Source organism: Paroedura picta, chromosome 2 (genome assembly GCF_049243985.1).
Source record: "Paroedura picta isolate Pp20150507F chromosome 2, Ppicta_v3.0, whole genome shotgun sequence".
Classification (NCBI taxonomy): Eukaryota; Metazoa; Chordata; class Lepidosauria; order Squamata; family Gekkonidae; genus Paroedura; species Paroedura picta.
This window is the reverse complement of record NC_135370.1, coordinates 134,035,201-134,055,934: the sequence shown is the minus strand read 5'-3', so window position 1 is coordinate 134,055,934 and position 20,734 is coordinate 134,035,201. Positions and strand designations below refer to the sequence as shown.

The window sequence follows — 20,734 nt, the reverse complement described above, 5'->3', positions numbered from 1 at the left end:
AGACTGAGTTTGTTGACATCTTTCTTGATTGTATGGTGCTTATAAGACTGCTTCCAGTATATCTGTAACCAGTGTCTTTCTTGGTTTAGGTTTTATTGCTGGTCAGGGATTGTATCTGAATCTTCTTGATTTTGTGGTGCCTGACCAAGGGAGGGAATGTGGAACAGAAACTCGATTGTATTCAATATTATATCTTCTATTGATGATATAAGCCCCATTGAAAACCTTCTTAGGCCCCTATCCTTGCAGCTCTGTGTAAAGGTCTCTGGAGTGTCGTCACAAATATTAAAGGCTCACTTTAGCTTTATTATCCATGGTCACTGCCAGTTGCATCCTCTTCCCCATCTTGAAAGTAAACAAATGGCCTGCTTCCTCTTCCTCTTCCTCCTCTTCACTACCAGTCCCAAAGCTTGAGGCAGCAGAGCAGCTGCTTCCCCGTTGCTCACTCACGACTCGTTTCTCCTAAAAAAAATGGAGATGATCATTTTCATGTTCTTTTGCACTTACAAGTGAAGAAGAGGAAAAACTATGAAAATGACAAGGGAAAGCTACATCGCCCTTTTTGTCAGTGATACAAATACCACAAAATTCATTCCAGAGAAACACTTGGCCCCTTTGTTTGATTTGCAGAGCATCCCATGCATATCTGGCATTTGACTCAAATGTCAAAGGCTTAAGTAATTGATGGAGTCCTAATTGACTGAGACTTTACTGCCTAGGGATAAAGTATGCAATGGCAGTGGTGGACAATCTTGCATAATGTATTTTTCTTTTTATCAGAACCCCATTGATCTCATGACATTTTAAATTTATAAAGAAAGAATGCATACTCAGGAATTGTTACTAAGTTATATGTTACTCCTGTTAAGAGATCCTGACTACTGACTCTACTTATTTAAAATTTAAGAAGTAACCTGCATGATCATAGCAAGTTCCACTCCAACTGCAATCCTTGGCACACTTTCTAGGGTAGGGAGTAAGTCTCATTTTTATTTGTTTGTTTGTTGATTCAGCTTCTATGGAGATAGTGCTTCTTCACCTCCATATATATATATTGCTGGTGGCCTGCTGGTTGCTCTCTGGTAGGTAGTGCTGTTGGTGAATCCACTTTTGGGGATTCACCAACTAGCACTTTAAAATGGAGGATGTAGCCGGCTGTTTACTGCTCAGACACTGTATGCTGGCGATGTCATGTGGAGGGTCCAGAATATAATGACAACGAAAGGCAAGTATCTCACTATTTTTAAAGGGTGCAGAAATCCCCTAACATTTGTACATTTCCAGCACAGGGGTGTGATTGCAGAGCAATACAATGGCAGGGTGCAAGCAATGCTGATGAAAGGTGCCTTGTGAGCAAACTGCCCCTCAAAGTGAGGTGGAGTCTAACGGTTAACACAGGCTGAGAGCATGTCATCCAATGCGTTTTCATGGCAGAATGAGGAATCAAATCTAACCACAAAACTACACCAGCTTTTTGGGAATGGCTGCTGTTGAAGAGTAGCAAGCAGTCAGTCCTGGGGAAATCAGGTCACCTGGTATTTATTTATTTATTTATTTATTTATTTATTTATTTATTTATTTATTTATTTATTTATTTGTTTGTTTGTTTGTTTGTTTGTTTGTTTGTTTGTTTGTTTATTTATTTGATTTTTAGGCCGCCCTTCTCCAAATAGGTCTCAGAGCGGTTTACAACATAAACAGTTAAAACACAATAAAATCCCCATAAAACCCCCAATTAACATCAACAACAACAACAACAACAACAACAACAACAACAACAACAACAATTTATTTATTTATTTATTTATTTATTTATTTATTTATTTATTTATTTATTTATTTATTTATACTGCCTTTCCCTACAGCTCTGGGCGGTTTACATAAAACATTTTGGAACATTTACATAGAACACTCTCAAAATCAATATACCAGTATAGCAATAACAACAACACACCAACTGGAACAATTAGAACAGCACTTGAACAATCAAGTCACTGGGTGGTTGCTGCCAGGCCTGGCCCAAATAAGGGCCTTCAAAGGCCAAAACAGCCCTGGAAAGAATCCTGACTGTTACATAGAGAGACTGCCTGCCTTTTACAGACAGAAACTAAGGGGCTTTCTGCACTCCTTCAAAATCGCACAATGGTTGCCAATTGAAATCACTACAGTTTTGCCATTATGCACAACATCGTTGACAATCTGCCACACACCTGAAACCGATCTGCAAAAAGCGCTTCCTTGTAGCGCTTTCAGGGAAATCCCCAAAAGTGGATTCACCCTCCGGAAAGCGCTACACTCCTGCAACCAATCTGCAACACTAGCGGGAAAGTTCTGTGCGTTACCATTGTTGTGGTTTCTACAAAGTCCCTCCCCCTGGCTCTCTCCTCTGATCTTCCGGCGAAGCGATCGCCATTTTTTTTTTCTCCAAGCAAGCGGAGATCAAATCACCGGCAAGCCTTCGTTTACCCAGTGAGGCTTCCCCGGCTGCAGTCCCTCCCCAAAGCTCTTTACAGTCTCTTTACAGTCACTAAGCACAAACAACAGAGAAGCCCATTTGCTGATGTATTTTCCCTTTACTTTTTACACTGTTTTCGGCCGAAAATCGGGCCCGTGAGGGGGGGGGATTTTTTTTTTTCACTTGGGGGGAGCGTGGCAACGATGAAACGACAGCTCAAACACACCTGCCAGCTGGATGGGTCTCTCCGTTGCAACGAATCAACACATATTCGTTGCAATGGGTGTGTTTTTTTTTAAACCTTTCTTAAATGGAAAGGGGCTGTTTGGGAGCATGCTAACGGCCGCCCATTGGCTGCTTGACGGCCAGGGGCGGGACGAGCTCAGCAATAGTGCTTCCTTTCTAGCGATTTTTGCTGAGACCGGAAGCTTGTGGAAAACGATGGAAACGCAACTGGATTCCACTACAAAGTCAGGTATGCATAATGACGAATTCCACTATTTTAAATGGCGATTTTTCGTTCAGCAAACAATTTGCTACAAGGATCCCGGTGCGGAAAGCCACTAAGGTTTGAAGGCAAGTGATACAGTTGTGGTGGCTTAGCAGCCTCTCAGTTGCATTCATTTCTTAAAGCTAAAGGCTGTTATTTCATTGAGGTTAAACCCCCTCCAATGTATTTGTCTTAAATTTCAGATTTTTCTGTGAGCATGGGACATTTTCAGATTTGTAGAAAGATCTTCTTCTGTTTATGGCTCCACTATCTGGATTTAGGTATCCAGAGAGAGTTGGGAATGAGATATGTTGATTATATTGACCAGTAGAGGGCGCTGCAATGAAGTCTATTTTTAGTTATATGAAGATCCAGAAATGCAATTTTCAGGACAGAAGTCAGAGAATGAACGGAGGAATTACACCTATTGAACATTTATTACACAGCTGCATGCAGTAAAGTTCAAGTCGGTGAAGCTAAGCCTCAGTTTTGTTTGAATGATCCCTTTAAAAACTCAGGACTGTTTTCAAACTTTCCTACTTAATCCTCCAACTGAGAATACCATTAGGCGTAATATAGGGGCAACATTTTCCCCTTCAATATTTATGTCTTTGACAGGCTGTTTCATCTGGGATTGTCACAAGTGACTACATTCCATTCTTTTTTTAAAAAATGCGTATTTTCTATTGTTTTCAGAATCTGGGAGAAGGGACTTTCACTTACTATATTAATATGTAGATAGATAGAAGTCATCTTACAGCAACTATCTTCAAATTGGTAATGTTTACACTGCCCCAGATAGAGGACTGATGGAAAGAAATTGTGGGGGAGTGGGGGGGGATGACACTGTTCCTGTGTGCAGATGTCATTTCTGGTGAAAACCAAAGGCAATGTTGCACAATGTTTTTGCCAATCCTAGAGCATCTCATCATGTCTCTTCCAGTGGAAACATGTCAGCATGTGAGTCCTGCCCTCCTCCCCAAATGCTCCTGGGGATGGCAACTCTTGCTCCACAGCAAGCATTCCTCAGTGAAGAAAGGAAGGGGTGTTTTGTGGCCTGGGAGAGAGTATTGAATGAACGGGACTCTTGTCACATAGACAAGGGCACAGAGCTTTATAGCATATTTAAATAGAGACACAATACATACTTCAGCTTCATCCCTAAAGCCAATGAACAAAAAAATGTCTATTAATGAGGAGTTCATTACTATAACCAGTAATTCAGGATGACTGGGAAATGTTAGAACAGCCATTTTTCTCACAAACCTTCCACATTTTTAATGCCTGTTCTGGAGACCACACAAAGCCATGAAATATATCATCACCTGCATCAGGCCAGACACCTTCACAGCTTTTATTGATCATCGGGTTAGGAGAAGGGAATTCTGTCAGATGGGGAGTCAGATGAGTGGTCAGAAAGGTAGCCATAGACAGGAGAAGGGAGCAGACATTGGATAAATAAACACTTAAACCAAGCTTCCTCAGCTTTGGGGTTTCTTGAAGGCCCTGGAAGGGTTTCCCGAATGGGTGGGAGTTAAATATGTTTTAAATATATTTTTAAAATTTGTTAAACATTTATTGGGTGATGTGACCATATGGCCAATGATGGGCTGGAGGGGATGGGGAGGGGTGGGGAGTACACAGCTCTGCTTCCCAGCCATATTCTGCACAGTCGCACCACTTATGGGGTTTCTCGAAGTGTGTTTCAGGGGTTACTCAATGGTAAAACGGTTAAGAAAGACTGACTTAAGAAAGACTGACTTAAACACTTTTACTCTGGAAACCGATCCTGATTAAAATACTATATAGGGGGCAGGAGAATGGATCCATGATATATGTGCAATCATATCATCATTCTATCAGGTCTGTATTGTCTACTATGCCTGGCAGTGGGTCTCAATGGCCTCAGTTAGCAGCCCTTCACATCACCCACTACCTGGCCCCTTTTCATCTGAGATGCCAGGGATGGGCCCCACTTGCAAAGCAAACGCTCTCCCACTGAGCTGTGGCCCTTCCCTTTGAATGCCACACTACAAGTGTCAGAGAGTCCTGCCCCATTAATAGAGGCTTAATGAGATGTTAGTTACCACGTGATCTTTTTTTTACCTCTATGGCATGAAAAGCTTCACTTGCCCATTTTCACACACCGTCTCTTAAGAGCCAGTGTGGCATAGTGGCATATGGTTGAGGCCAGAGCAGAGTCCCGGCATCCCAACCAAGGATCCCTTCCCAAGGTCTACTAGACCTACACCCACTCCCAGGGGAAGAGGACTTGGCCTCCAGCTGAACAAGGTGGGGTTGTTGTTGTTAGGTGCGAAGTCGTGTCCAACCCATCGCGACCCCATGGACAATGATCCTCCAGGCCTTCCTGTCCTCTACCATTCCCCGGAGTCCATTTAAGTTTGCACCTACTGCTTCAGTGATTCCATCCAGCCACCTCATTCTCTGTCGTCCCCTTCTTCTTTTGCCCTTGGTCACTCCCAGCATTCTCCAGGGAATCCTTCCTTCTCATGAGGTGGCCAAAGTATTTGAGTTTCATCTTCAGGATCTGGCCTTCTAAAGAGCAGTCAGGGCTGATCTCCTCTAGGACTGACCGGTTTGTTCGCCTTGCAGTCCAAGGGACTCGCAAGAGTCTTCTCCAGCACCAGAGTTCAAAAGCCTCAATTCTTTGACGCTCGGCCTTCCTTATGGTCCAACTTTCGCAGCCATACATTGCAACTGGGAATACCATAGCCTTGACTAAACGCACTTTTGTTGGCAGGGTGATGTCTCTGCTTTTTAGGATGCTGTCTAGATTTGCCATAGCTTTCCTCCCCAGGAGCAAGCGTCTTTTAATTTCTTTGCTGCAGTCCCCATCTGCAGTGATCTTGGAGCCCAGGAAAATAAAACCTGCCTCTATCTCCATTTCTTCCCCATCTATTTGCCAGGAAAGGTGGGATACGACTGGCTTAATCAGAAGAACGTCTGGCTATGTGCTGCCTTATTGTAATTTGTGGGGTTTTAGGGTTTTTTTAATTGTATTTTAACGTTTTATTCTGTGAACTGCCGCAGGTCCATTGGAAGAGCAGCAGTATATAAATTGAAAAACAAACAAACAAAGAAACAAATAAGCAAGCCTCTGGGGAGGGCAGTATATAAATATAATAAATCAATAAGAGTGGCAGCCGCTAATCTGGAGAGTCAGGTCTGATTCCCCGTTCCTCCTCCACAGGCAGCCGGCTGGATGACCTTGGGCCAGTCACAATTCTCAGAGCTCTCTCGGCCCCACCTCCCTCACAGGATGTCTGTTGTGGGGAGAGGGAGGAAAGGTGACTGTAAGTCCAGTTTGAGATGCCTTTGGATAGTAAAAAGTGGGGTATTAAAACCTTCTTCTTAAAGGGACAGGATATTATTTTTCTCCAGGTTGCTGGCAATTTTATAGTCATGAGGCATATATGCCTTCAGAATGTCTCTTGCCTGGCAGCCAGACAATGTCGGCATCTCCTGGCATTTCACTCATGCCAGACGATACATAAACGAATCAATAAATTGGGCAGCTCTACAAGCCTTTGTTGTTTGCTAAACAGAATTTTTGCATGTACCTAGTTCCCCATCGTGTACATTTGAGGATAGACATGCATTCCTCATTGTTGCTTGCCTGAATCCTGAGAGGAGTCTGTGGTTTGCTGTGCCCCGATGTCTATTCCAATCAACTCCCATGATCTGTCATGGTTTAGAGGTCCAACTTCAAATGAGTGGAATATGGACAATCCGTTTTCTGGGGGTGGGGGTGGGATGAAAGGATGCTTACATTGTGAGCTTTGGTGATCGTGATGGTGAGGCCATCTGCCCTGGGTCTCCTTGAGGTGACCGCCATTCCCTCCTGCTCTGCACGCTTTTTGTCCTCTTCTATTTCCTGAAAAAGTGATATCTGGATCCAGCATCACATCACATTAAAATATTAAAACAATCTGAAAACCAAAAAGATGGGTAAAACAAGGAAGGAAACAAATGGAAACTTGTTAAAGCTATACATTTCTCAGGAGATGGTCGGGGTCATCAAAGTCCAGGTGACTTCTATGCCCACCAGTGCTCAGGGTTTTTTTTTTCTCCAGAGAACTGTAGAGCATTTGAAATCAGGTTCATTACATTCACCAGTGTTGAACAGGTTTTGCAGGTTCTGTATTGTTTCAAAAGCCCGCAAAAATCTGTTCAACCACAGGCTTTGAGATGAATTTGTGACCACTATGGGATGTAATTCCTCGTTCAAACCCCTTCCAATTCTTACAGCTTTATCCTGTCTCTAACCGATGAATTCTCACTTCTCTAAATATCACCTTGAAACACTCGTTCCTGGCAGAGAAAACTGCAACAGAATCATCAGTGAATCAAATGTAGAGTTGGCTTGTCATTAGCATGTGGATGACATCATACTCCAAAGTTCTGGAAAATTCACCAAACAGATTCACATCGATGTTAAACAAGGCAATACTAACTCCTCTGGTTCATCTTCTAGAACTGTATTCTGGCTATGGTCACTCCAGAATATTTTTTTAAGAACTATTTACTTCTAACTCCAAAGACCATGGCAGTTTCCCCGTCTGACCAGCAAGGCAATTCTCATAGAACGATTAAATAATTCCAGAATCTGATGTGAAATTCTTATTCAAGATGTTATCACACAAGTACTGATATTTAGAATGCTGATGGGGAGATCCCATGTGTCTGGATGCATGGGCTCTGAGAAATTGGATGTTTGTGCCTATAAAATTAAATGTTTTTGTCCGTTTTGTGGAGGGCTCTATTAAACAAATCTGAATTACCAGCTGCCACCTGATCCTGACAGTAAACATACCAACTATGCTTCGACATTAAGCCAAGACCAGACCTGTATTTGCATTCCGAAGCACAGGGGAGTTGAAGGCTGGCTGTATATCAGTCATTCAGCATGAATTCTTTTTAGGAATCCTTTTTGCAGATTCAAACATCCGATAATATTGCATTTACAACCAACTTTCTGTTTTTCCAAACTCATATACTAACAGTGGGGGAAGATCTGAAAATATGAATTCCATCAAAGATGATACTTTGAAGTAGACTAGGCTTTTTTTTTTAAAAAATGAGATTACGGTTTTAAAAAAGCATTAAAATAAACTTTCAAGTTGCAAAGCTTTAAGAAGGGTTAGAAACCAAATTAAGGAGCAAAGCTTACACTCACTTGGTATCTTCTCATAAGCGCTTCATTCTTTTTCCGTAAAGCTATGATTTTCTTATCGAGTTCAACATCCTTCTGCTCTTTCTTCCGCAACACCACATCATCTGCAGTGGCATCCTAATATTGCAAAAGAAAGTGCTTTCGTTAGTGGATTTAGACATATGCACAACAATACAGAGAACTGTCCATCCTCTTTGTTTCTGCATGGTTAATACTAAATTAAAATGGGGGTACAACAGTCCTTACTCACCCGTGACCTCCAGAAAAGGCCTCCCAAAATTATAATTTATCACCATCCTACAGAGATCAGTTTCCCCTGAAGAAAATGGCAGCTTTGGAGGATGACATCTGTGACATTATACTCGGCTGAGGTTCCACCTTTCCCAAACTCTACCCCCAATTTTCCAGGAATTCCCCAGTTTGGAGTTGGCAAGCCTAAGGGGAGGAAGGTTGGGAGCTCTAGGATGAGGTTCTTGCCACCTTGGTTCAGGTATTTCACCTGGGTGTAGCCAGAGGCACAAGCCAAAGGGCTCTTGGGCCTTGCCTTGTAGCCTGAGGCCTTCAATGAACCAGGCCAGCAGATCCAACACTTACCTGGGATGTGATGCATGCTATTGTTTTCTTGTCTTTGCTGTTTGCTTATTTAAATTATAGTTTTGTAAAGAGTGTTTTCATTTTTCCTCATTTCTAAGCCACTTTAGATCCCCACTGGGGAAATAAAATATGTAAATAACATTTAAAATAAGGGAGGATGCTCAGAACCATGGAAGTTTTAAAAACAGGAATTAAAAATGGATCGAGAAACAATCTTCATGTCTTTTTTAAAAGCAGGTATACTTGAAACTCAATCCGAATTTCATATTAAAGTAGTAGTAACAGGATTGGGGCCCACATAAAACCTCCACAGAATTCTAATTTCATAATCTACTGGAGGCAATCTGTCAATAGATACCGATAAAGCTGATTTGGCCAGGTATAATATTTATAGACAATAACAACAAACTGCAGTAGAATGACATCTCATTTGATTTATTTAAACAGTTTATACTGTGCTCTTAGCTAAATTGGCTCTCAAGGCAACATAGAAGTAGGGTTTCTCACAGAGAATATATTTTTAAAAATTCAGACAGTGAAAATGTCAAATACTGAAACTTCCCAATAGAAAGAAGAACATGGAAACTTGCCAATAGTTTCCATTTTTGTCTCATATCAGTGTGATACCTTGAAAATATTCTAAAGGAAGTGGGAATTCCTAGCCTAAATACAAAATATCTTATGCTTCAGACATGTTGTCTTCGCTGGACATATCTTAAATACCACAGAAGAGGAAATGTAAATCAATGGAAAAAAATACCCAGGGATTCATTGAAAAAGTAAGCTCTGCATACCTGATCAATCTATAGAGAGAAAGATCCAGCTAGTTCAGCATCTCGTTTCCCACAATGGCCCATAGGCTCACAAGATTCTGCCTCTCAACATAGAGGGTTCTCTGAGCCAAGACAAGTAACAACAACTTGCATGCCTATACTCCATAAACTTGTCTAAAGTCATCACTACATGAATTATGATTTTGGTGAGGAAGTACTCTTTTGTCTATACTGAGCCATCTGTTTCATTTGATGACTCCAAGTTCTTATATAAGGAAGAGAAATAAAAAGATTTCTCCCTGCTAGGCATATTCTATATATATTCGATAGTGCCCCTGTCCTCTCTCTCTCTCTCTCTCTCTCTCTCTCTCTCTCTCTCTCACACACACACACACACACACACACACACACATTGTGCTTTCCTTGTAGAGAAGATCTTCCAAATTATTGGACTGCTCTTTTCTGAACCTTTTTGAGTGCCTCTGCCATGGAAGGCTAACATAATATTGATTAGAATGAGAACCTTAAGGACAGCAATCAAAGAGGGAAATGAGGCTCCCTGTTAATTCAATACAGATGCTAAAACCCAGTTTCACTAGCATCTTTTTTTTAATCTATTGGATTTTATTCACAGATATGTTATTTTTCTATTTAAAAAAATCAGAGCTCAGACTATGAGTCAAGTGATGTGCTTTTGTATTTGTCGTTGCATGATATGGGCATGCCATAATGGAGTCTGTATTTAGAATCAGATTGTCTGCCAACAGCCTGTGATATCTGGGATGTTTGAGCCGTTCAAACACAATCCCTTCCTACGAACATTCTTGTCAAACTTCAAATAACCTCATCAGGAGAAGTCATGATGCTCTGAAGTGTCAAATACCAAGCTTGAATTTTATACCTGCATCTTGACAGAATCATATCCTACTAGTTGTATTATTTTGTCTGGCAGTTCTTGAGGTAGGTGTATTGAGACTAAACTTGTTCTGCCTTATTCCTTACTTCATTTTTTCATTAGGACAGGACATGTCTTGCAGTTTTAGAATAGTCTTCCCACACCTTTCATTAATAATACCTTAGCCTACAAAGTTAGGAACCCAAGGGTTGAGCTGCAAAAATAATTTTAAAATTTTTCAAATATTTATTACATAAAGTGCACTAGTTCAACATATTAAAAACATGATCATCACAATTTAAAAACATCACATTTCTAACTGCGCGTGGAATAGACCAAAATAGAATGGACCAAAAGCATTTTGACTCCGAGGGGTCTTCCTCAGTGGTCAAATTATTGTGAGGAATGCACTCATGTATAAAATCAAAGGGCTTGCTGGGTGGCAAAGAAAAACCTGTTAGGTGCTGCTCCAACTAGTCTTTCTAGTGTAAAGGTATCTGTCGACACATGTGGGAAGGCACTGGTGATTTAGAGCAGGGCGAAAGCAGAGTGGTGGCCTCTGGAAGTACATATTTTAGAGGGTGCGCTCAGATATCTATAGTGGACTCAACAGCATTATACTAAACTGAGGTCCTTCCCTGCCCCAAATCCTGCCCAATCCCAGCTCCACCCCCAAAGTCTCTAGGTATTTCTCAACCCAGAGCAGGCAACCCTATGGTAGATTGTTGAGGGGAAAGAGTCCAGAAAAAAAATTATCCTGTGGAATGGTAAACACTATCCTAGATAAAGGAAAGAATGTATGGTCCTGGCAAAAGGGAGGACACTGAGGGGTTACTAAGCTTAGACTTTGAGTGCTTCTGATAAATTAACCATTGTGTAGAACAATGGTTCTCAGCATTTCATATTTGACATTCCACTAATCACTGTATCAAAGAACTTGGGCCTCGCTATCATAGAAACAAAAGCCCATTTTAAGTCTATTTTTTCCAAGAAGGACATCTATTTATGTAGGGGAAGGTCCTCCTGGCATGGGCCTCCCATTCCCTGCTGCTTGATAGGCCAGAGGGGGAAATGGGAGGGGCTGTTTGGAGTCACATCAAATTTATTTATTTTTCCATTTTCCATACTGTCACTCTTGACATAGTGGTTCACAGATTAAAACAATAAAATTTCCATATAACCCCCCCATAAAACCCCCATACAAACAAATGAACAACATATGCAATGACAGATGACAGCCTGTTTAGGATTATAGTCCTTCTAACCCAACCTCACTGTTCCAGCCTATGGGCCCATGCTGATGACCCTAGGCAAAGATGACCCGGGGGCTCTTGATCGTTAAAAAGAGGGCAGGGTTCACAGTTCAAAACTCCGGTCACCACCCTGGCCTCAACCAAACATAACAGCACTTCCACTGAAGAACCAGAAATGACATCATGACATTAATGCAGCATTCCAGAATTCACACAAAACTCTGTGGTCGGAGCATAGACATTTGGCTGAGTCCCAGAGCAATCGGCCTAATGTGATGACATCACTTCCAGTTTGATGTCAGAATGCGCCATTTTACAGGCATTCTAGTAGAGTGCCAAAAGTTCACAAAAGTATAATTAATCCATAGCAGGTAGGGTCAGCAAGATGTGACATGGGGACTGAGGATGAGCAAATCATTAACAGTAGTTATGAAAATTCAGCATCTCATTTGGATTACTTCTGAATCTCAATAGTGGTACATGTATTGCTAGCTGAGAACCAGAGCTGTAGATAAGAACATTCCACCAGGTTTGCCTTCTCCCACAGATACTACCCTGCACCCTGAAAATACTGAGAAGAACTCAGGGCAAAAACAGTGGGGAAACAGGCTGGATTTCAAATAATGATTTGAACTACATAATATTTTTTTTCAGCAGCAAGCTTCTAATAGTTCAGAAATGCTTTATTTTTTTAAGTAAGTGAATGCTGACTCTGTTTAAGCCTACTCTGCACATTTTTGTCATGAGGAATACTGCAAGGTTTCTTAATTCTGCAGAATAATGAAATATTTGATATTTTAAATGACCATCCATCATGCTGCCAAACAGAGTGAGCTGATACCTTCTCCCAAATGAGGAATTTTCAAGACAATTTTACATAACTGTCTTAAATTAGATTTAAACTTCCCTGACCAGAGTTTTTGGATTCCTGAAAATCTGGTACAAGTCTGCAAGGGTGTGCTGCATTCATAATTAGAAGGGAAGGGAAGGGAAGGGTTGAGCATTTAAATGCATGGAATGGAAGCAGAACCAGGTGCAGTCTTTCCATTCCAGGCGCCTTTCCATTCCAAAGCAACAAAAATGCTGTGGTGAAGTCATATTCTGAAAGAGCTATCAGGAATCTAGGCCCATCATATCACAGTACAACCTGTTGTTTTTTATAACTATGCAAGATAGTTCTTTATTTTTTACAATTTTTAACCAGCTTAGCAATTATGTGTAATTGGCACTTTGTTGTATAAAAATTAGGTAGGCTTAGCACCAGACATATTGCACAGAGAAAAATAATGTTTTGACCTTTAGGTACATGTATTAAGATAAGCTCCAGGCAGTAAATGTTGCAGGATACCATGCCACAGTCCACCCCAGGGGAGTCAGAGTCTGCAGCTGTCAATAAAAACACTGCAGTATATCCAAAACTACCTACTGATTTATCTGAATGATTTAAAATAATTCACCTGAAAGTTTTAACATCTCCTAATTAAACCTCCATTTCCACTAGGAATGATATTTATGATGAGGAACATTTGCTAAACTCAACTAAAGGTTGGCTTCCATTGTGCCTTTGTTAAGAAAAATCTTTCCCCCCCCCCTTCATCATAAGGAAGCCCAAACAGAATTGCCTACTCTTGGTTTGAAAATTGTGGGATATTTGGGTATGGGGCACGAGGAGGGCAGGGTTTAGGGAAGGGAGAGTTTCCCTCAGGTTGGAATAGAGTCCACCCTTCAAAGCAGCATTGACTTCCATAGCCCCTGCCCCCTCCAAGTTCCTGGGAATGGCCATTTAAGAGCTGGCCACCCTATAGTGGGCCAATGGCTTGGCAGGCTGCTCCCCCGAGCAGGGGCAGCCGGGCCCTAACTGAGGAGTGGCTCCAGGCCTGTGCAGTACAACTAAGCTGTACAACCAAGCTGATGATGGCAAATCCAACAAATGTTTATCGTACTTCACAATAGAGCCAAAACGAATCCTGGGAACTTAAAACTCATTTTCAACCATTGGTAACTACAAGGTATGATTCTTATGAGTGATGTAATTTTGTTTTGAGGTCATCAGTACTGATTATTCTGAAGGTTTAAATAATGATGTATAACATTTCTAGCAGAAATATTTTTGAGACCTATGACATTGAATTACATATTGCATATTATATAAACAAAAGGTAGGCAGCAATAGTAATAATCTTTATTTAAGGTTTACGGGATATTCATTCTGTAATAGACAATGTACATTTATTTTTAGTCATAGAGTTAATGAAGAAGACAATATGTTTGAAAACGAGCTTAAGATTCCCAGGGCTTGTTTTGGTTCTGTTGTGAAGCACAATAAACAGTTGTTGGATTTACCATCATCAGCTTGGCCATATTCTTTCTCTGGCTGTTTGGCTGACGGGTCCTTCCTGTTGGACTGTGCAGCCAGAGGCCTGCTCTACTTCCCTTCTCCCCCCCCACACACACACACCCTGCTCCCCTTGAGTTAAACAGGGATAGGGCCCTTCTCCAGTGTAGTTTTTGTCTCCCTGCCTCAGAGATTATGTCAAGCCACCAACCAGCTGATATCTCCACTGAAATCTATGCTGTGAAGGCACTTTTTATATCTGTCATGTTTGCCATTGCTACTGTAAATACCTTGGCCATAAAATCAGACCCTGCCTCATACCATCAGGCAAATGGTCCATCTAGCTAAACATTATAGTGGTTTGAGTGCTAGACTAGGAACAAATTCAAACCCCCACTTGCCATGAAACTCACTGGGTGATAGGGTTGCCAGGTCTGTTTTCAGAAATGCCTGGAGTCTTTGGGGGTGGAGCCAGGAGTGGGTGGGATTTGGGGATTTCCCCCTTCTCTGGTTATGACTGGTTCCAACAGGCCACATCTAGCCTCCTGGCAGCACTATCGCATCATCCTCTCAGAATATAAATTTTCCCCAAGAGCTAAGTACTTCACTTGCTTTCACATATGCACCAGCTTCATGGGCACGTACTGGCACTGTCAAGCAGCTTGAGAGATGGTAATTTATCTTTTTTTCCCCCTTTTCCCAACACAATTTCTTCTTCTTCTTCCTCTTCTCAGTAACAATTCATTCCATCTTTCCAATGTTTTACATTATCTGTTAAATGGATATTTCCTATCAGTTCCAGTTTAATTGATTTTGCCATCCCAAAAAGGAAGCTCTGTGTTTTTATAGTGTTATTTGAGTTGTTTAGATTTACTCATATATAAAATAATTATTTCAATTTTTTATTTTTTACAGGTTCTATAACTGTTTATCTTCTTGGCTGCTTTTTATCATTATGTGTGTCCATAATTAGACTTCTGAAGAAGGCCCATTTTGGGTCAAAATATGTTAGGTCTGAGGTTCAAAATTGTATGGCACATATTGTTTTGTTTTTTATGAGTGGCCTGTAAGCTTTGTGTATGTTTTTAATTTCTTAATTTTGTAAGTTATGCATAATAAATGTTTATATAATTTTATGATTTACATCAGCTTTTCTCAACTTTTTTACCATCAAGAAGCCCCTGAAACATTCTTCAGGCTTTGAAAAACCCCAGAAGTAGTACAATTGTGCAAAAGATGGTTGAGAAGCATAGCTGTGTACTCACCCACCAAGGGCCTCTCCACATCCCAATCTCTCCAGGCCCATAATTGGCCATTTTGGGAGGGGGTGGGCATGTCAACATGACCATATATAGCCCTATCATCCAATAAATGTTTAACAAATTTTAAAAAATATTTTTAATTAATTAACTCGGACCCATTTGAGAAACCCATTCATGAAACCCTGGCTGAGAAACCCTGATTTATATAGTACAGATATACAACCTTTTGACTTTGGGGGTAGAGCCAGGTTGGCGAGATTTTGTTTAGGGAGGGATCTCAGTGGAGTTCAATGAACCAGCCATTTTTTCCAGGGGAACTGATCTCTTTATTCTGGAGATGAGCTATAAAACTGGGGGATCCCTGGGTCCCACCTAGGAACTGGCAACCCTATGATGACCAATCATTGTCTCTTAACCTAACATTGTCTCTTAACCTAATAGGGTTATTGTGAAAATAAAATGTACGATGTATGCCACCCTGAGCGCTTTGCAGGAAGGGAGGGATAGAATTGCTCTGAGTGAATAAATGAATGAATGTGAATTAATGAACAAGATAAACTGACTGGCAGCAGCTCTCTAGAGTTTCAAGAAGTGCAAGGCCTTTCCCAGCATTTGAGATGGGATCCTTTAACTGGACATACCAGGGACTGAGCTAAAGACCTTGCACAGGAGAAGCACATACTCTTAGCCACTCTCAGTCATTTGCACGATAGCAAAGATTGCATTAAAGTCCCTAGGTGAAGCCACCTGGTCCTACAGAAGGCTCCCCCCTCCCCACACACACACACTCATTGTTTCAGGCCAGGCTCAAAACCCACCTGGCGCCCCAAGTGCTCCTGTGGTCCACTGAGCAGATGGAGTAGCACCATTTTTAGCCCAGGAAACAAGCTACAGACTGTAATAGCCAAAGAATTTGAATAAATTTCTGATTCATCTGTGCTACTGCTTCCGTCACGGGAGAAATGGGTGGAAGTACTTGAACATACAAAATACTTGGACATACGAAGTGGGAGTGGTGGGATATAAATCAAGTTATAAACCGCCCTGAGCCTCTCGGGAGGGCGGTATAGAAAGAAAGAAAGAAAGAAAGAAAGAAAGAAAGAAAGAAAGAAAGAAAGAAAGAAAGAAAGAAAGAAAGAAAGAAAGAAAGAAAGAAAGAAAGAAAGAAAGAAAGAAAGAAAGAAAGAAAGAAAAATTATCATGTGGATTGGAAGGATCACCTGTCTCCCATCTGTCCTGTGCACCAATGTGGACTTCTGCTTGCAGCCATGGTATAATGGTTAAGAGTGGCAGCAACTAATCTGGAGAACTGGATTTGATTCCCCACATCCTCCACATGCAGCCAGATGGGTGACTTTGGGACAGCCACAGTCCTCTCAGAGAGCTCTCACTCCACCTGCGCAGTTTGTCTGCTAAGGGGAGAGGAAGGGAAGGCGATTGTGAGCTGCTTTGAGACTCCTTCAGGTAGTGAAAAGTGGGATATAAAAATGATTCTTCTTCCTCTGAGGTCCTTTTATTTATGGAGGTTTAACAGTGCTTAGGCTGCAGGCATTTTGGAGGGGGGTGTAGAGTTTTTTTGTATGTGTTAAAATTTTAAGTCACCTTGAGCCACAAACATTTATAAATGGGGTATAAATGTTCTAATAACTAAGAATGCAAAATTTGGGGAGCTCTTCTGTCATAACCCAAAGAAGTGTGACCAACTGATACAACCATCTTGTCAGCCTCCTTGTACTGTTAACTGAAATTGCTTCAATATTTGTGACTAGAGAAGAAATCTCGCTACTCATCCATTTCCTCCCCCTCCCCCCCAAACAACAACAATAACAAAGGTCCAACTGAATTACCTCAGTAGAACTGCAAAGCAGCACTTTGAGGCTTGACACAGATCCCCTGCCTATGTACAGTGGCCAGCCCACGGAAGCGTGGTCAGCATTCCCCCCCCCCCTCCATCCTCTGTTATTGTGCTCTAGTCAGGAACAAGAGGATGCTTCTGCTGCCAGGCTAGCTAGAAAGAATGCCAGAATGGAAAGGGACTCTGACACCCCATGCTGGTATAAAGCCCCCCACCCCACCCCTGTCTGTATGCCATAGTGACTAGGCCACAGAGTTATAAATGGCTTTGGCAGCACTACCATGCAATGGCTGGGGATCAGAAAGCAGTGCCTGATCTTTCAGGGAGGCCCACAGGAAAGAAGGGGAGGCAGAGCTGGACATTCGCAGCAATCTTTCTCTCTTAAAAGGCATCCAAAACAAGGTGGGAGGGGAGCAGAACAACAAGTTATTAATGGAATCTTTATGGAGATTTTTCCATTGTATTCCTCACCTCATGTTCACTCTTAGATGGGCAGTATTTCCACACCAAACATGGGTCTGCCCACACCATTTCCCTGTGTGATTTCCAAAGCAACAATGGGAAAGATTTCCAAGAGAAACCAGAAAAGACTGGAGGCAGGGGAGAGGAGAAAGGAAAGACAAGGATGGGGCCCCAGCCGAGCGATTCTCTCTGGCAGCCCGTGCGCAAGCTCTCTAATAAATATTCTCGGTCTTTGCTCTGACAGATGCCGCTCCAGACTCTCTGTCTTGGCATGGGAAATGTCTGTCATTACCCGGCTTTCTGGTATTTATCCCCCCACGTCTCCCTGATTCAGCCTAGTCTGAGGTGGTAGTCACACCAAAACCTGCTGAATGAAAGATACCCCCCCTTTCTCCCCCCCCCATCCTTCTTTTTTTTCTTTCTGCTTTCCCACATCTTTCAGATTCATGTTGTTGTTGTTATGTGCGAAGTCGTGTCCGACCCATCGCGACCCCATGGACAATGATCCTCCAGGCTTTCCTGTCCTCTACCATTCCCCGGAGTCCATTTAAGTTTGCACCTACTGCTTCAGTGACTCCATCCAGCCACCTCATTCTCTGTCGTCCCCTTCTTCTTTTGCCCTCGATCGCTCCCAGCATTAGGCTCTTCTCCAGGGAGTCCTTCCTTCTCATGAGGTGGCCAAAATATTTGAGTTTCATCTTCAGGATCTGGCCTTCTAAAGAGCAGTCAGGGCTGATCTCCTCTCAGATTCATGTCAGGTGGCCAAATGCAACATACCCCAAAATGACCACGCAATTTTTTAAAGTCTGTTTTTGGCTTTCCTTAATACGGGAATGAATCCCCCGTCCCCCTCCCAGTCACAACAAAGGCAGCACTCACAGATCGCTGCATTTTGGACATCGGTGGTGGAGCTCGGCGGATTCCACAGCAGAGCTACATGAGGAGAGACATCAGCCGGCCTTTCTCAGTGCTGGTTGCACAGCATACAAGATCATGTTTTGATTACAAAAGCCCGGTCTGGGCTCCCAGCCAAGAGCACTGGCTGCCTAATATTCCACAGCAGAGGCAGGCCGTTGGAGCGCTTCTGCCTTCCCCGACACTTTTCAGTCGCCTTTCACTGGAGAGGCACCTCTTCCCTGCTCTTGAAGGCTTCCTTTCACTCCCCAAGACCAACACCCCTAGAGGAAAAAAACATGCTGGGGAAAAAGCAGACCAGGGCACATTTGTGCATCAACCACCAGACTTAACATGCAGCCGTTCATAGGGTTGATGTTGCATTAGTGAACAGACAGCGCTTCAGCTGGTGGGCAGAAGTTCAGCTCTCTGTCCAGAAAATTTTATGAACTGGAACTCAAATAGTTTTTCATGTTAATGTTTGTGACAAGAAATAGTTGTACAAGAAGAAGGGCTGATTCTTATATGCCGCTTTTCTCTACCAGAAGGAGCCTCAAAGCAGCTTACAATCGCCTTCCCTTTCCTCTCCCCACAAAGGACACCCAGTGAGGTAGGTGAGGCTGAGAGAACCCTGATATTACGGCTTGGTCAGAACAGCTTTGAAGAAGAGCTGGTTCTTATATGCCACTTTTCTCTACCTGAAGGAGGCTCAAAGCAGCTTACATTCACCTTCCCTTTCCTCTCCCCACAACAGACACCCTGTGGGGTGGGTGAGGCTGAGAGAGCCCTGATATCATTGCTCAGTCAGAACAGCTTTATCAGTGCTGTGAGAGCCCAAGGTCACCCAGCTGGTTGTATGTGGGGGAGCGGGGAATCAAACCCAGATCACCAGACTAGAAATCAGCACTCCTAACCACTACACCAAGGATCCTCTTCATTCCCTCTTCATTTTCTACAGGTCATTCCCATTGTTGGAGTGGGTGAATCAATCCACCTCCTGCCATGTTTGTCAACCCAGTGTGCTGCAACAGTGAAAAAGGCAAACTCTGTGTTGGGGATTATTAGAAAAGAAATTGGAAATGAAAGACCCAATAATATAATGCCCCTCTATAGTTTTATGGTGAGTCCTCATTTGGAATACTGTATACAGAGTTGGTCCTCAAATCTCAAAAAAGACCATTGCAGAGGTGGGAAAATTACAAAGGAGGCCAACCGATTTGGGGGTTGGAGAAAAAGAGTTGTTTTTTTTAACACCTCCTATTCACAACATTCTCTGGCAGCGAATTCTACATTTTAATCACTTTCTGTGTGAGGTAGTGTTGTCTTTTGTCCATCCTGAAACTACTGCTCATCAGTTTCCTTGGATGTCCCCAAGTTGTAGTATTTTTGGAGAGGGAGAAACATTTTGCCTATTTATTTATTTCTTACATTTGTATACTGCCCTCCCCTAAGGCTCAAGGTGGTTCACATAAAACGTAATAGAATACATCAAACTCACTGATTATTATGAATGAAAGGTAACAGGTATAACAATAATAAACAGAGAATTGGGTGGGAGATAATTTTAATATATTTATTTAAATTTCAAGTTTATTGGGTGATATGACCATATCTGAGCATGTCGACCCACCCCCCCACCCTCAAAATGGCAAATGATGTATCCGGAGGGGGTGGGAAGGGAAGGGGCCCTGGCCATACAAATCCTTGCTGGCCAAGGCTCATTGCACACGGTACTGATGTAAGGTGACCAGATTTTAACATTGATAAAGCAGGACACCATTGACTGGGGGGGGGGTCTTGATTAAAAATTTGGTCTTTATGGAGCAACAAAAAGTTTCATAGAACGCATAGAATGCAAAAATAATATTGTAATATATACATTTTAATTTCAACATAAGTATAATTTGCCAGGTACCCCCATATGTCCCTCAAAAAATGGGACAATCTGGTCACCTTATACTGATGGGAGTCCAGAGAGGTAAGTAACATAGGCCTGCTCCACCCTGTTTCTGGCATGGCAGAGGGGGGGAGGTGACAGCCCAGCATAGGCTGCTCAGCCCTGTTTTTGTAGGCTCCCACTGCAGGCTTCCTTTGCTGAAGAAGAGCAAACTGATAGGCAACTCAGAGTGCAGTTATAGTTCTGTTCACAAATCATCTGAAAAAATATTTCTGTGCTGCCACTTCCTGTGCTGTACGAGTGGCCTGGTGATGTCATATCCAGTGGGAGTGTCTTGCGAGTGGCCTGCTGGCTTCACTTCCAGGGTTTCTCAAA

General features: G+C 42.3%; 1 protein-coding gene across 4 annotated transcripts in view; it reads right to left on the bottom strand.

Moving 5' to 3' along the window:
- The window catches only part of CCDC9B (coiled-coil domain containing 9B), a 93,129-nt gene extending 74,335 nt beyond the window's left edge, over nt 1-18,794 (bottom strand). Inside the window, exons 1-4 of one of the 4 annotated variants that reach the window (XM_077322898.1) lie at nt 18,448-18,783; nt 8,137-8,256; nt 6,736-6,840; nt 298-462 (exon numbers count right to left, since the gene is read on the bottom strand). In XM_077322898.1, the coding sequence (XP_077179013.1) occupies nt 298-462; nt 6,736-6,840; nt 8,137-8,256; nt 18,448-18,468 (411 nt within the window). In that variant the 5' untranslated portion in view covers nt 18,469-18,783. Of the gene's footprint in view, nt 1-297; nt 463-6,735; nt 6,841-8,136; nt 8,257-18,447 lie in introns of all 4 variants that reach the window. The other 3 variants (XM_077322899.1, XM_077322900.1, XM_077322902.1) reach the window with 3 other exon arrangements.
- Between the last annotated feature and the right edge of the window lie 1,940 nt (nt 18,795-20,734).